General features: G+C 49.3%; 1 protein-coding gene across 30 annotated transcripts in view; it reads right to left on the bottom strand.

Annotated features, from left to right (window-relative positions):
• The window catches only part of TPM1 (tropomyosin 1), a 29,613-nt gene extending 16,822 nt beyond the window's left edge, over nucleotides 1-12,791 (bottom strand). For 4 of the 30 annotated variants that reach the window (XM_055278260.2, XM_055278250.2, XM_055278253.2 and 1 more), the window contains exons 1-2: nucleotides 12,493-12,782; nucleotides 11,285-11,410 (exon numbers count right to left, since the gene is read on the bottom strand). In XM_055278260.2, coding sequence (XP_055134235.1) covers nucleotides 11,285-11,410; nucleotides 12,493-12,606 — 240 coding nt within the window. In that variant the 5' untranslated portion in view covers nucleotides 12,607-12,782. Of the gene's footprint in view, nucleotides 1-6,709; nucleotides 7,067-11,284; nucleotides 11,411-11,601; nucleotides 11,728-12,492 lie in introns of those variants that run through there. The other 26 variants (XM_055278251.2, XM_055278255.2, XM_055278261.2 and 23 more) reach the window with 20 other exon arrangements.
• Nucleotides 12,792-15,181: the final 2,390 nt, after the last annotated feature.

Genomic DNA, 15,181 nt, shown 5'->3' on the forward strand with positions numbered 1-15,181 from the left:
CAAGTTTTATCTGGGAAGAGAGGTGAGTAGGGCATCTCCAACCACGGTGAAGGACTCTATAAAAACATGTAAATACACTTTTATCTTGACAAAAATGTAGTAATTGGTTGATGGAGGGAGGGAGCAGGGCAAATGTGAAATAAATCAGAGGAAGAGCATTTACAACGGTACTGCCTACAAAGTAAATCATTATCAGTGCACAGCTGGTAACTGGGCCCAGCTAGGAATTACTGGCAGATAACTGTTGTTTCTGGTGTGTGTGTGTATTGAAGGGTGAGGGTAATAGGATAACAAATCTCTTAATTATAGGAAAGTGTCTTTTAAAAAACCATTAGGCTTTTTTTTTTTTTTTTTTTATTACTATTACTGGAAGGATGTATATATTAAGGATATACTTTTGGGTCAGGTAAGATTTCTTCATTTTTCTATATTTTCATTTTCCAGTAAAATTCTATTCCTTTTGAGGGTTGGGGGGGAACTCAAAGCTGAAGCAAAAACAAAGGGCAAACAAAACAAAACCAAATTTAAAACCATACCAAAAAACCGAGCACACAAACCAAAAGCCCTACAACAACAAACAGTCTCCGTAGAGTGTCTAGGTTATGTACTCAAAAGCACTGTACGCTTTCTTTTCTTTCCCCCTTTCTTATCATTTTCAATATGATGGCAAATATCCTTGTTACAGAGGCTATGGCCTATTAGAGCAATGCCAGCAAGATTTTCAAAACCTTTTTGTGGCTACCAAGTTCCAAGTTCTCTGCTCTGCTTTAGATCTGGGCCTAAACCTCAAGGACTTTGTACTCACAGAAAGACGACTGTTTATGCTTTGGGGAAAGAACCCTCTGGGTGACAGGTCTCTATCCCCAGCTCCCCACACAGCTGAGTCACCAGAAAGGAAGGAGACAGCACCTCGTGTTCATTCCAGCCTTGCACATGAGATCTTCCTACCCAAAGGGCCCCCACCAATCCATCTGTATCTTCCCTCCGATCACCCCCACCCCCATTCTTTCCCTTAGCTCTTGGCACTGTGTTTACAGAATGCTGTTGTCTAAATGCCACTCCTGTGTTTCCCCAGGGGCATTCTGTAGAACCTCAGACTCCTGGACATCAGAGAGTATGTCCTACAGGAATACCAGCCAGCAGGGCTTCGTACAGGGTGCCCCAGCAACGACTGGGCATGGAGACCCGTTTCTAGGTGCCAGTTTGTGATACAGTGGGAGGAATGGTAGGGCACACACAGCAGACCTGAGAGTGGCTGCCCCTTCCTGAGGAGGCCCTGTAAATCCAAAAAATAGGGTCTCAATTTTTTAGCTAGAAGGATCCCTAGGTATTGTCCAGATCAGCAATTCCCACAAGTGGCTGAGTGTCAGAATCAACTCAGAGATGAGCATTAAAAAAAAAAATCAACTTTCAGCTGGGCACTGTGGCTCATGCCTGTAATCCCAGCACTTTGGGAGGCCGAGGTGGGCGATCATGAGGTCAGGAGTTTGAGACCAGCCTGACCAACATGGTGAAACCCCGTCTCTACAAAAAACACAAAAATTAGCCAGGCATGGTGGCACGTGCCTGTAATCCCAGCTACTCAGGAGGCTGAGACAGGAGAATCGCTTGAACCCGGGAGGCAGAGATTGCAGTGAGCTGAGATCATGCCACTGCACTCCAGCCTGGGTGACAGAGCAAGACTCTGTCTCAAAAAAAAAAAAAAAAAATCAAACTTCCAGGCTCTGTCCCTAGAGATTCTGATTCAGGAGGTCAAAGGGGGAGGGCAGGAATCTGTACTATAAATAATCCCCTTTGCCACCACCCAAAGAAGCTGGCCATTCTTCTAGCTCTTGACTAAAAAGAGGCAGCAGGAGGGAACTCTGACCCTGGGCACAGAAGTATGTGGAGGCCATATAGCTATCAGTGGGAGACAGGATTAAAATACAAGTCACTAGGCTCCCGGCATGCTGGCTCTCCACTATGTCACTTCTCCTGGCTTCCCGGAACATCATGGAAACCTTGGAACTGGCAGTTCTCACTCCTGTGGTCTTTATCTCTTCTGACATCAGATTGAGATGTTCTCCAGCCCCCACCCCAACTCCCCAAGAAAGGCCTCAGGCACAGATCCTAACCAGGACTAGGAGAACAGTTGCTGCAATGCAAATCATCCGCTAAAGTGATTATCACAATCTTTTTGAAATTAGGCAGGATATAAAATTGAAAACTTCATAAAACAATGCTAATGGGTAATAGGAAGCTCACATAAGGACATGGAACATTTACTCCCTAGCCCAGAAGTCAATGCCTACTGCCCCAGAGGTTTCAGAGCAGGACAGGCAGAGGGGCTTTGAGGTTAAAGCTAGGACCTGGGAGTAGTATCTGAGGTAAACCTATCTTTATGGGAAAACCCTGAACCCATGACAGGCTCTGCAGGCCCTATTATACTGGCCTAGTAGAATTTTTGTTTGGTTCGTTAGAATTCAAGATATGCTTAATTTTGTAATTTAATCAGGGCCACTTTTTTCTCTTTCTTATTTTTACTTTTTATTCTGATTTATTATGCTCTATGTCCAAAAGCCCCACACCTCTCACCTTTACTAGCTTTTATTTCTGGTATTTTTTTTTTCTAAGTTTTGAGGTTATTTCAATATTTTCTAAGGTTCTTTTCATCATGGCACCTGGGGAGTCTTAAGGACCTGCTGTTGCCTCTGCCGGTACAAGCCCATAGACGCATGCCCATCTGTTGTTTAAAAGCAGAGATATAAATAACAAGGCATTTGGGGAGGGTCAAGACCCCAGACACAAATTATTTGCAGGCATGTAAATCACTCTTAGTGTACTGAGTTAGTTTCTTCTTCTTCTTTTTTTTTTTTTTTTTTTTTTTTTTGAGATGGAGTCTAGCTCTGTCTTCCAGGCTGGAGTACAGTGGCATGACCGCGGCTCACTGCAACCTCCGCCTCCCGGGTTCAAGCGATTCTCCTGCCTCAGCCTCCCCAGTAGCAAGGATTACAGGCACGTGACACCATGCTCGGCTAATTGCTGTATTTTTAGTAGATATGGGATTTTGCCAGTTGGCTAGGCTAGTCTCGAACTGCTGACCTCAGGTGATCCACCTGTCTCGGCCGCCCCAAGTGTTGAGATTAGAGGCGTGAGCCACCACACGCAGCCAAGTTAGCTTTCTTCCAACAGCAGCCCATGTGCTGATTGCCAGTGAAGTCTTTCAATTTGGGATGCTAGTTTCTTTTATTTCAAAAGTACTATTGTGTTCTAACAATTAATGAACCACTCAAAAAAGAGACCGCTGTATTAGCAAAGGCTACCAATGTCCTCCTGCAGATCTGTTCTTAAGTAACTTCCTGGTGCTCTGTACTTGAGGTGACTTATAATGCAAATGACCCTCCTCTAAGGTAACAGCCCAAGGGCATGCACCCCATTCCCCCACCCCAACATGGTACTATATAGAAATCAAGGGCATGCCCACCCCACCATAGTATAATATTATCCCAAATCAGATTTGCAAAAAAAAAAAAAACTTTTATGAGGCCTAGATTTTCATGAAATCCAGATGTTTTAGCCAATACAACAACAGAAAATTAAAAATGGCAGTGACTTTTACTTTTTAAAAAAGTATTCCAGTTAAGGTTATTAAGAAAAAATACTGGTGGGAGAATATTATATTCTAGAAATCAATCCTCTGGAATATGTTTCCAAAGTCCTGACTGAACCGGAGTGGAACTTGGGATGATCAAAGGTCAGGTCTTTTTATTTCATGCAAACTGTCGTTATATGAAGAAGGTTTCACCCAACTTGCTGTGTAAGACCAAGTGACCACAGCCAAGCTAAACTTCTGCCCTTATATGGTAAGGAAAGGGGCAAAAAAAAAAAACACTGATGACATTAAGGGGCACTCCCATGGATAACAGATAAACACAACCTCCTCTGTGTGTGCCAAAGCCCATAATTTATGAGGCATATTTGTATAATGAGGGAGAACAGACATGAACAAGGCATTGTAGTGCCTCTGCCTTGCCTACATATGAAAGCAGAAATCAAGAGTATACATTCCAGTTACAGCCACTCTGGGAGTGCCAATGCAAGCACAAAATGCACCCTCGGTTTTCCTATCCCAGAAATATTTACCAAGTGTAAAGAGGGAAAGTGCTGGGAATTTTTGTAAATTGGTTATTTCCCATGATTTAATCATGTTACTAATTAAGAACCTTCTGGCCACAACTCCCTGTCTCCTTGTTTGGGGGATACTACTCAGAAAGGAAGATTCTTCTTGCCTTTTTTTTTTAAATAATGAAAAAAGCAAACAAAACCTTAGTGGGTCACAAGATCTGGAATTAATCATGTCAAGCAAAGGTAGCCTCATTCCAACATTTTGAAGGATCCACACACCTTGCAAACACAGACTAGGAAGAAGTAAGGGATGGCTGCTTTTTCCGAGGTAAGGGCTGGTTTAATAGGGCCTATTAACTACAGTCTGAGTATTTGAATTTAGGCCAACTCTCTGGTCAAATATTTTTTGCAGTGGCTCATGGTTTTGTCACTAAACCTTTATCTTTGCTGCCAAAAGAAACTGTTACTGCTAGCTTAACTCACAGCCCAAGCTACATCTAAATACCTAAGTTAGCTACATTTAAGTTCCAATTTCAGAAGTTAAGAACAACTTGCAGCCTGAAAGTCTCTCTTCAATGGTCTGATCCAGTCCTCAAGTTGCTGTCTTAAAAGGTTCTGTGTTCAATCAATCACCCAGGTAGATTGTTTGCAAAGATTACTTAAAAAATTGAAACTACTTAAACCATTTTTGATATAAAGCCATGAAAAGAATGAAAGTATTGTCTTTAGCCAACTGGCACAGGAAGAGTTCTGTTATAAAAACGATGCGCAAAAGAGAAGGTAAGAATAAAAGTAATAATGTGCCCTTCATAAAATTTATCTTTTGTGTCTAACATCAATCACCAGGCCAGGAGGCAATACAAGGCTCTCCCGCATAGGGTCACACATACTCTTTCTTAGCAGGGTGAGGAGACCTCAGACTTCTACCACTGACACCACTTCAACCCATCAAACATGCCTACCAGCCTGCCCACTTCCTCTTCATTCAAGCCCCCCGCCCCAACAAATGTTGATTAAAAGCAGTAAATGAAGTGTTTTACGATGTCATGAAATGAGCGAGCCATCTTTAAGACCCCTTGCTGGGTGGGGAACTGAAGGTGAAGGAGCACTGGGCTGCCAGGGCTGTGCAGTTTTAATGACAGCGGGCACACAGCACTTACCCTTTTGCGCCAAGCACCAGTGTACTGTCTTTACATAGTAACTCCTTTAACCGACAGATAGATGCTGTTACTAGCCACACTTTACACAGAGGGAACTGAAACACAGAGGTTAAGTAACTTGCCCACTGCTAGTAAGTAGTGGAGCCAGGATTCAAGTTCTGACAGTCTGGGTCCAAAGTTGTTGTTCTTTTCCATCATATTCTATACAGTTCTAATGGTTCAAGGACAGCTACTAGCCAGTTAGGGAGTCGGAATTAGTTTACCACCCAGTCAAGCTCAGGGATATCCACAGGACTTTCGCTGACTCGTCCTATAAAGCAAATACTGAGAATTATCTTTTGCCCATTGATTTCCTTATTCCTGCTTGTATTTTATCTGAAACTTTCTCTAGTTGAGCTTTCCTCTGAAGAGGTCCATTTCAGGTCTTGAAGTTTCTGTGGCCAGCCATACAGCCATTTACAAACACTTAACCAGAACGATTTACTCAACTCAGAACAGCCCCGTATATTAAGCACAGCAGGACATCATACTACCGCTTGTCATAAAATTCCCAAGGTGTTTGTTTCAGTATCTTGATTAAAAACACACACACACAAAATCGACAAGTAACAAACACTAGACTACCTCTGAAATCCTGTTCCTGTTTGCTGGATACATTTGCCTTAGAAGAAAGGAAGGAAGCCAGGTATTACATTTAACAAGGGGGAGGGGAAGCCCGCAAGAGAATACACCCAATAACTGTTGACATTTCGCCAACTTTTTCCAAGACTTGGTAACAAAGGATTATCTATCTGTATGAGAGAAAAGGGGAGGAGGACTGCTGAAAAAAGGGAAGGGTGAAGGGTTTTGCACTATATGTTAGCTCTCCCAGCATAACGCGGCGCTGTCAAGCTGTCAATGTCTCTCTACCGCCTCGGAGACACAGGCCTCCGGGAAACCACAGGGTCGACGGGAACGGCGGAGTGTAGCATCCCCGGGCCCCAAGTCCACAGTGCCTCTCCCACTTGACCTCGCGTCGCCCCTTCTCAAAGGTACGGATCTCCAAGAGGAAGGACCTCCTTCCGCTCCACTCTCAGAGTAAAGCAAGCCAGCAGCGCAAAGGGCACCTCCCGGGGACGCAAAAACACGACCGAAAGCCACCACCCCAGAAACAGACCCTTCCTGGGAAAATGCTCCTTCCAGAACCTTCTCAACACCACCCCTGTTTCCCCTGGGAGCGTTTACTTTGGATCAGAGAGATGGAAAGCAAAGGCTGAGAACAGGCCGGGCCCCTCCGCAGAGCCCGCCGCCAGCTGGCCCAGGTGCGCCAGGTGCGCCCCGGAGGCGTGGGGACGAGGGACCGGGGCCTGCAGGGGGGGCATGCAGGAGGGCCCTGCGGGGCGCCGCGGGGCTGCCCGGGGAGGATGCGCCTCTGGAGGCTGCGGGGTGATGGGTGGGTCCCTTACGGTCTCCCTCAGCTTCCTCTCGTGGTCCAGCTCGCGCTGCAGGGTGCCCGCGCGCTCCTCTGCGGCGTCCGCCTGCTCCTGCAGGCTCCGGATCTTCCTCCGTACCGCCTCCAGCGAGCTACTCCCCGCCATCGCGCCGGACGGTAGGCGGGCGGGAGGGCTGCAGTGGGAGAGGCCGGCTGCTGCCCTGCGGACCCGGCTGCCGCGGCTGTCCTGGCTGCCCAGCGCCGGTCCGCCCCGCCCAGGCCTCTCTGTGCGACGGCGGCGCCCCCTGCGGCCAGGAGCAGTCCGGAAGTCGCGGCCTCCAGGGCTGCGCAGACAAACCGCAGGCGGGCGCGCGAGCGCCGGGGGCGGGCACGGCTGGGCGGGGCGCGCGCCGCGGACCCGGGACCGGCCGGGGGCACTGCGCATGCTCGCGGCGGCGGGGAGAAAGGCGCGCCCAGCGCGCTGCAGGGGTACCTGGTGAGCTGGGCGCTCCGGGAGGCCACTGCACGAGGGCTCTGGCTTCCACTTCTAAGGCCCCTCCCCGGCGCCGTGGTGACCCGGGGTAACGGAGCTGCCTGCTAAGGGCAATAGCGACTCCTGCTGGCCGCGGGAGCGCTCCGCTCCCGAGTCCAGATTCCCATGCCCAGGAGCCAGAGAAGCTGAGCGGCGGGTATGGGGTCGGAATATGCCCTAAAGGGCCTGATCCCAACCGCAAGATTATAACCCCAGCACTACCCCCATTCCCCAAAACTTCACGAAGTGAAAACCACCCACATGTAGAGCACAGTGGTTAGACCTCCTGTTCTAAATGCAGTTTTCCTACGTTGAATCTGGCTCCTAGTTTCCTGCTGCGTGACTTCGGACAAATAACTTGTCTTCTCTGGGCGTCATCTGTAAAAGTGGGAATAATAATAGTGCTTTCCCCATGGGGCTGCCATGAGAATTATGAAGGACTATAAAGCGCTTAGCACAATACCTTGTACACAGTTAAAAACTCAAATGATAGCTACGATTAAGAAATACACAAGCACTGTTTTAAGAGTCAGGCTGAGGCCCATAATCAGCTGTGTGATCTCAGGCCAACCTCCCTAGGGCTCACTTTCCATGAAAACAGTCATCCAAATGGTCTTTCCTCTTTAGAGCCTTCTTTGGTGTCAGACCAGCCTCTGAGATCTCCTGGAATCCAGTCAGTCCTGGGCTGGACTGGGGTGCCTTTAAAAGGCACCCCAAGGAGAGCCACAGAACCCCATGAGACAGCCTCTGGCTACAGGTGGAGCAAACCACCGCAGATACAGTCTCCACCGATTTCCCCCTTGGGCTGTATTCTTAAATGCCTTCTAAGTCTCAGGGCTTTTTCTCCTCAGGTTTGTCACAGAAAGCTCTTAAAGCCAGCTCCCTATGTGTGGGAATAATAAAGAAAACATGCTTGACAACCCTCTCCTCCTCCAAGCCCTGACAAGGAACTTTTGCTTTCCTGACTCATTTTCTGTGGAGCTCCTCACAGCCTCTGCTGAGACCCTCACAAATGCCAGCTTGGGTCCTTGCATCCTGTAGGTGGGAGCTTCTCACTTTGTTTCCCCGCGGTTCATCTGGTCAGGCGGGGAGGTTACAGCCGGTCCCCTAAGTGCAGAGACTGTGGGCCTCCAACATTGAGAATGGGGGAACCGGGTGTCTGTGAGCCTCCAGGAGCAGCCAGGAAACTGCTGGACACTGGCAAGTGCCCTAAGCAGCCAACTAGTGACTTAATGTCCTGGGAAAGTCAGTTTCAGGTGAGTTCATTTTCATGCCGATGTCATTATACAAGAGTTTAGGAGAGTTTTCTCATCCTTGTCTGTAGGTTGGAATCACTTGGGTATTTTTTAAATGCTACCGCCTGGGTTGCATCCCCAGGGATTCTGATTTAACTGGCCTTGGGTGCATCCTAACTTTGGGTTTAAAAACTCCCTAAGTGATTATGTTTAGAGAAGGTTGAGAATCACTAAGTTAAGACATAAAGACCTACAAAGGGATAAAGACTCACATGCTATAAATATCAGATATATCACAGTTACTGGGGAAGAGATTGGGGACCAGAAAAAAATGGAGTCTTCAATCCCCTTCAGCCTCACTTTTGACTTAGGTGGAAAGACAACACAAAATTCGAAACAAGACCATCAGGGATACTACTCCTGAATGACAATCTTCTAAGCTAGGAAGAGCCCACTTCCAGAATAGGATTTGTAAAGTACATCGGTAAAGTAGTAGAAAAATGTCTTTAGTAATAATAGTAGAAAAACGTAAAAGTGTTTTACACTGGTGAATAATGACAGTGAAATGTCCTAATCCCAAAGGTAATGTGATTCCACCTCAGGAAGCTGACTTCTCCCTCACCCTCTCCCTTTTTCTAGTGACATCTGTCTCTTCCTCCTCAAGTTTTGACTATTTTTTAGTAAATAAAAAACTACCACTCTCAATATCGTCACGCACTGCATAATGATGTTTTGGTCAATGAGGGGCTGCATATATGAGAGTAGCCTCATAAGATTATAATAGAACTAAAAAATTCCTGTCGCCTGGTGATTTGTGTTACAATTGTTGACAGTATTCAGTACGGTAACATACTGTACAAGTTTGTAGCCTAGGTATTTAGTAGGCTATACCCTCTAGGTTTGTGTAAGTACCGTACACTCTATGGTGTTTGCACAATGAAGAAATCACCTAATGACACATGTCTCAGACCTTATCCCCCTTCGTTAATCAACAAATGACTGTGTAGCATTTCTTCACTAACTTCTTCAATATTCCTACGGGCTCCAAACTCCAGACAACCTAAAGTGACCTAAGAGGGAATGTGATCAATACACTACCAAAAAAGCCATATATGCCAGATTTAGGGGCAGTTTCCCAGTGGGAAAAATAACCAAAACAAGATTCAAGAAGCTCCCTCCCCTGCTGCTTCCCACACCAGCTGACTTTAAATAACTTCTTTCCCATTTCTGCCCCACCCCATTCCAGTGCTCCCTTCAACAAGACTTTTCAATAAAGACATGTTAGCACTACACAGTTACAATAATTATTATCCTATTTTTTTTCCTTAAGAATTGTAGTAACCTTTTTCTTCCTCTTGCCTTCAGTCTCACTGGGCTATTTTCAAATTCTCTGCATTCTTTTCCTTATAAGGAATATCTTTCCTTGATCTATTAGCAGCTCTTTTGAAAGAGCTAAATAAACGTCCTGCTGGAGAATTTGCAGGAGGCAGGCATCTTCCATTTAGCCATATATAGAGCAGGCATCTGACCTGCATTATACAAAGTAGGCTCAGAGTTATATATGGTTTTTGGCTCTTTTTCCAAAGCCAGGTAGTTTAGAATTTAAATGTTTTAGCGAAATCAGTGCTTCCCTCAAATCCCCTTTCCAGGAACCTTGATTTTCACTGAAAATTTCTTTTTATCAGATTCTAAATGTCCTCTCTGGAGTTCTCATTTACAAAGCACACCTGGATATACATCTCAAGCCTTTCATGCTACACAAGACTTTACTAATTTCAAGACCCGAGGCCCTTCAGTTATTTGCATGTTACTTTCATATAAAAAAGTCTGCTATTGCTCTTGGTGTTTCAACTGCTGGCATAGCTTTCCCTGGTGCTCACACATTCTTGGAATTGTTACCAACTTCTCAAGGAATTCTTTTCTAATTGGGCCTCTAGGCTTAATTAGCTTTTAGAATGGAATCCAATGGTGTGAAAAGAAGTTGGTCCTTTGGCTTGACTTTCCGAGGCAGAAGAGGCAAGCCCTCAATTAAAACGCTTCCAAAGGGCAGTGGGCAAAGAGCTTAGGAGAGCCTTAGCTGTGTGCATCACCCCTGCAACTATGTGGTGGTTGTCAGAAGGCTGACAGGTGGGGGCGGGGCCAGCAGGAGGGGCAGGGGGCAGCTAGCTCAGTATACCATATAAAGCACTGAGCTATATATAACTCACAGCTTACCTTCTGGATCTAGTGCCTTCAGACTGCAGACCCAAGCAAGTATCATCTTCCCAGGCAGATCTTAAGGGGTGGATTAAGGCTTACGCTAGTGAGAAAGGAAGCCTCAAAGTGTCTCTCTGCCCCACCATGAAGTGCAGCCTTCTAAGTAAAAGTGCCGCTGTGTCATTTCGTTCATTTAGAGGCCAGGTTCTCTGAACCCTGACTAGACCCACCACCAAACCCAGAACTTCCCACCCACTGGAGATGGCAAAAGGAAAGAAAGTGAAGAAAACCTGGCATTCTCTACACAAACCTTGGTGATGACACCTCAAGGGTTTTCTGCCACCAGGGAGGTGAAGTTCACCTCCAGAGTCCAATTTCAGCTGCTCTATTCTCCCAGCCTCTCATCCACCCACCTCCACCCCCAGGGAGGTAAAGGAAAGGAGAAGAAGAGAGGAGTGGATGAAATATAAATGAATGTGTGCAGTAGCAGTCAGAGGCGGCATCCAATGCTCTGGGCCATGCCAGGGCTGTGTGCAGGTGTCCAGCAGGAAAAGGTAACCTTCCTCCATTGCTCTCCAGCCCTGTGGTGACCCCAGAGTGGCCACGCAGGCAAGAGGTGAGGGAAGCAGTGTGAGCGTGCACTTACGTCGGTGGCCTTTTTCTCTGCCAGCTCCAGCTTCTCCTGGGCATCTTTGAGAGCCTCGGAGTATTTGTCCAGTTCATCTTCGGTGCCCTTGAGTTTCTTTTGCAGTGACACCAGCTCATCTTCCAGCTGGGAGTTGGCCAGGGGGTACAGGGAGGGGGGTGCAGCAGGCAGCGTGATCCCGAAAGGGAGGGGTGTGGGTGCACAGAACCAGAAGGACAGGGACAGCGGGAGAGACAGAGGGAAAGACAGGGAGGGAGAGAGAGAAAGAGAAAGAGTTAGCCATTCGTGCGCCACGCCGTGCCGCGCGCCCCGGGTACCTTGGCGGCGGCCTCTTCGGCGGCCAGGAGGCTGTCCTCCGCCTTGTGCAGCTCCTCCAGCACCCGGTCCCGCTCGTCCTCCGACACCCGCAGCAACTTCTCCTTGGCCGCGATGTCCTCCTCGAGCTGGGGGCAGCGGCGGGCGGGCGCGGCCGGCCGGCACGGACCGGGTGTTAGACACACACAACACACGGGCGTCGGGTTGGCTGGGGCCCCTCGGGCTCGGGGCGCCGCCGAGTTGGAGTGCAAAGGACCCAAGGTAACTTCCTCTTTACCCGAGCTGGAACCGCTCCGCGGCTCACCCCGCACACCCACCTGCCCTGGGACGAGACTCCTGCCGAGGTCTCAGCGGGCTCAAGTCCACTACTTGGGGACACAGAAGAACGCCACTGCTGGCCTGGCTTTCGGGCTGTAGCCTCCATTCCGTCCCATCTTTGTTCTTAGGTAACAACTCCAGGACTCTCCTCTCCTCCCCAAGTTTAAGGTTCCTTTCTCCCCAATCAAAAGTCAAAGAACTTCTAACACTTGAGTTACTCGACCCCCTTTCTCCATCCCTCGCCCTTCCTTCAAACGTCCCCAGGAACCGGGTGTCCTCCTCCCTCCCCCAAACTGATTCCCAGTCCTGAGAATAAAGCGCCTCTAGGACTTGACTTCGCGGGCCATGGGAACCAGAGAAGGGAAATAAGCGTCCTCAGACCAGACTACAAAGTTAGACTAAGCCTGGCTCTTGCGTTTCCCTTCCTTCTTTCCAGACGAGCGCCCTGGCCGCCCTGGGTGGTGGTGAGGGTAGGGTGGTGGCTCCCCGAGTCCTCGGGGTGGGGATCCAGCCGGGGGTGCCAGGCTCGAGTCCCGGCGCTCTGGGCGCGGGCGCAGGGCCGGGGAGGCGCAGACCTGCTTGCTCCTGTCTTCCGCCGCCTTCTTGTCGGCCTCCGCCTGCTCAGCTCGATCCAAGGCGTTCTCCTTGTCGAGCTTCAGCATCTGCATCTTCTTCTTGATGGCGTCCATGGTGGCGGCGGCGAGGGGCCCTGGGGCTGCGGCAGGAGCGGCGGGGCGAGCGCGCGGTCGGGCGGAGGAGCGGGAGTGCGAGCGCGGAGCCGCCTGCTGCTCCCAGATATGTACTTTCCCAAGGGGGCGACCGCATTCCTCAAGACAGCCAATACTTTTTTGGAAAAGCTTTTTTCTCCTGCCCCCCTTCCTCCTCTCCTCCCTCCGCCCCGTGCCCCCTCCCTGCTCCTCCCGCGGGGGCCGCTCGCCCATTCGCTGCCGGCCGCCGGCCTCCCAGTTGACGGTGGATATGACTATATATGGGGAACGGCCGGGCGAGGCCGCCCTGTTTCTAAACCTGCCCGCCAGGGAGAGGGCGTTGGGGCCGAGCCGGGGCCGAGGCGCAACCCTCCGCCCTCCGCGCCCCCTTCTCCCAGGGCCAGCACCCAGCCATTAGGGTCCCCAGCCGAGCCCGCCCTGAGCTGCCGGAGGCCGGGACAGCGCGGACCAGGTGGTGGATGCGCGTCGTCCCCCTGGGCCGTCCCCCGGCGCGCTTAGCCAAAGGCCCGGGGGCTTCCCAGCAGTGCCGCGCCCCGCGTCAGGGCCAATGCGCTCTCGGCACCCGCCAGCGCCTCCCCGGCAGCTCTCAGCCAGCCAGGTGTCATCCTGCGCGCTCACGCTCTGGAAACAACTGGAGCAGAGAAAGGGAGAACGTGGGAGAACGCCTGGGGCGGCTCTTGAGACTTTCTCTGCGGGCGCGGGTCACAGAGGCAGGGGGCGGCCCAGCGACAGCACACGGAGTCTTGTTTTCTGCATGCCCTTTCCCCCAGCGGAGGGACAGTCAAATACTTTAGCGACACAGGACTCAGTGGCGTACTTCCGTGCTTGCTGTGCAGTGCCTCCAAAAAGGTGTGCGTGTGTGCCTGTGTGTGCAGGTGGCGGTCTAAGGGGAAAGAACATTGAGTTTAGACTCAGGCAATTTGGTCTGTGGTCTCTACTCTGCCACCAGCAACTGTGAGACCTTGTTTGCTGCCCGCGGCTTCCTTAACTTTAAATCCAGGCGGTAGATGATCCTCGAGGTCCCTCCAGATCTAACTTGTTATCATTTTTCTTGCACTGATTTTAGGGAGTCGGCCTTTCCATGTTAGATGCTTAGGTGCCAGGTTTCGGAAAACATGGGATCGGCGTTATCCTGGCTAAGTCATTGCATCCGTAGCCGCAACTCTGAGGAGGCTCTGCCGTGGGAGCTGTGCTTGGAAGGAGGAGGATTTCCCCCAGCACTTCTTATTTTTAACTCTACTCCTCCCATCCCCCAAGGGGGAAAGGCTGCTTTTTTTCAGAGCTTCAGCGGGAGGGGAGGAGAGGGGGCTGCCCCCAAGCCCTGAGATCAGCTGAGGCAGGGTTGGTGAGGGTCTTGTTAATAGTCCCCACAGAGTAATTCACGGTCTGTACTGCATGGTTACCGAATATTCCCCGGACGGTATCTGAGCAGATTAGGCAGGCCAAACAACTTGTAAGTCCTTCAGAGAATGATCAAATTCCTCTCCAAGATTTTATCGTGTTTCTTCCACTAACCTAACTGCCCAGGAGGGAAAAGATACACTGACCTAATGGTCAGAACATTAGATCTGACCATTAGCACAGGGGCTGTGTGGCACAGAAATTGACCAGAGCCCTTTAATCACGGTATGTCAACCCAGCCACCGGAAAAGTGACAAAGTTCCAGGCATGTGGACGATATCCAGATGCGTGGACTCCAGGGAGCTGACTCCCCAGGTTGGAGCTCAGCAGAGGAGGCGAGAATAGGGAGTTAGGAGTCAGTTCCAGGGATCCAAACCTGGCCTGGTCACTTCTTGCAGTGTGACCTTAGCCATGTTACAGTCTCTCTAAGCCTTTTTTCTCACTTATAAAAAGAGGCAACTGAACTGGAGAAACTCGTTGCGGGACCACATGTTACTGATTTTTCTTTTCTCACTGTGCCATATGTAGCCGAGGGACTCATTAAAGTTTCCTTAAATGAAATCATGCTACGAGCAATTTATTAAACACACGGTTATTGAGTACCTGCTATATACTAGGCAGGTACTAGGCTCTGGAATCCAAAGAACGAGTAGCACAGGTCTATGTCCTCCACGTGTTTGGCATGAGCAAGGTATAAGAATTCACACGAGGAAGAAATGGAAATGACTAGGTCAGAACAGATGGGAAAAACTTCCCTGAAAAGGTGGTGGCTTTTAAACTGATTTTAAAGGAAGGGTAGCAGTTAGCTAGAGAGGAGGGTCATTGTATGTGCCAAGGAAAGAAAAAGGAATGTTTGGTGGTGGTTGGACAGTAGGATTTTGGGGGTGAATGGGGACATGAGACTGGAAAGGAAGCTTGGGGCTGTATGATAAAGGGCCTTGAATTCCAGATTCAGACATTCAGGTCTTATCGTGTAGTTTAAAGCCATCGATGTCTCTTCTTTTCACCTCTTTCTCTCCCAGACTCCCTCACCTAGGGCCTATATTCAGAGGTCGAAACCTATGGTGTCACAGTATGGAAATGGAGCTATACAATGCTAACTTTTAAAATCCCTTAGTACCACATCGTTGATCTC

Source organism: Symphalangus syndactylus, chromosome 5 (assembly GCF_028878055.3).
Source record: "Symphalangus syndactylus isolate Jambi chromosome 5, NHGRI_mSymSyn1-v2.1_pri, whole genome shotgun sequence".
Classification (NCBI taxonomy): domain Eukaryota; kingdom Metazoa; phylum Chordata; class Mammalia; order Primates; family Hylobatidae; genus Symphalangus; species Symphalangus syndactylus.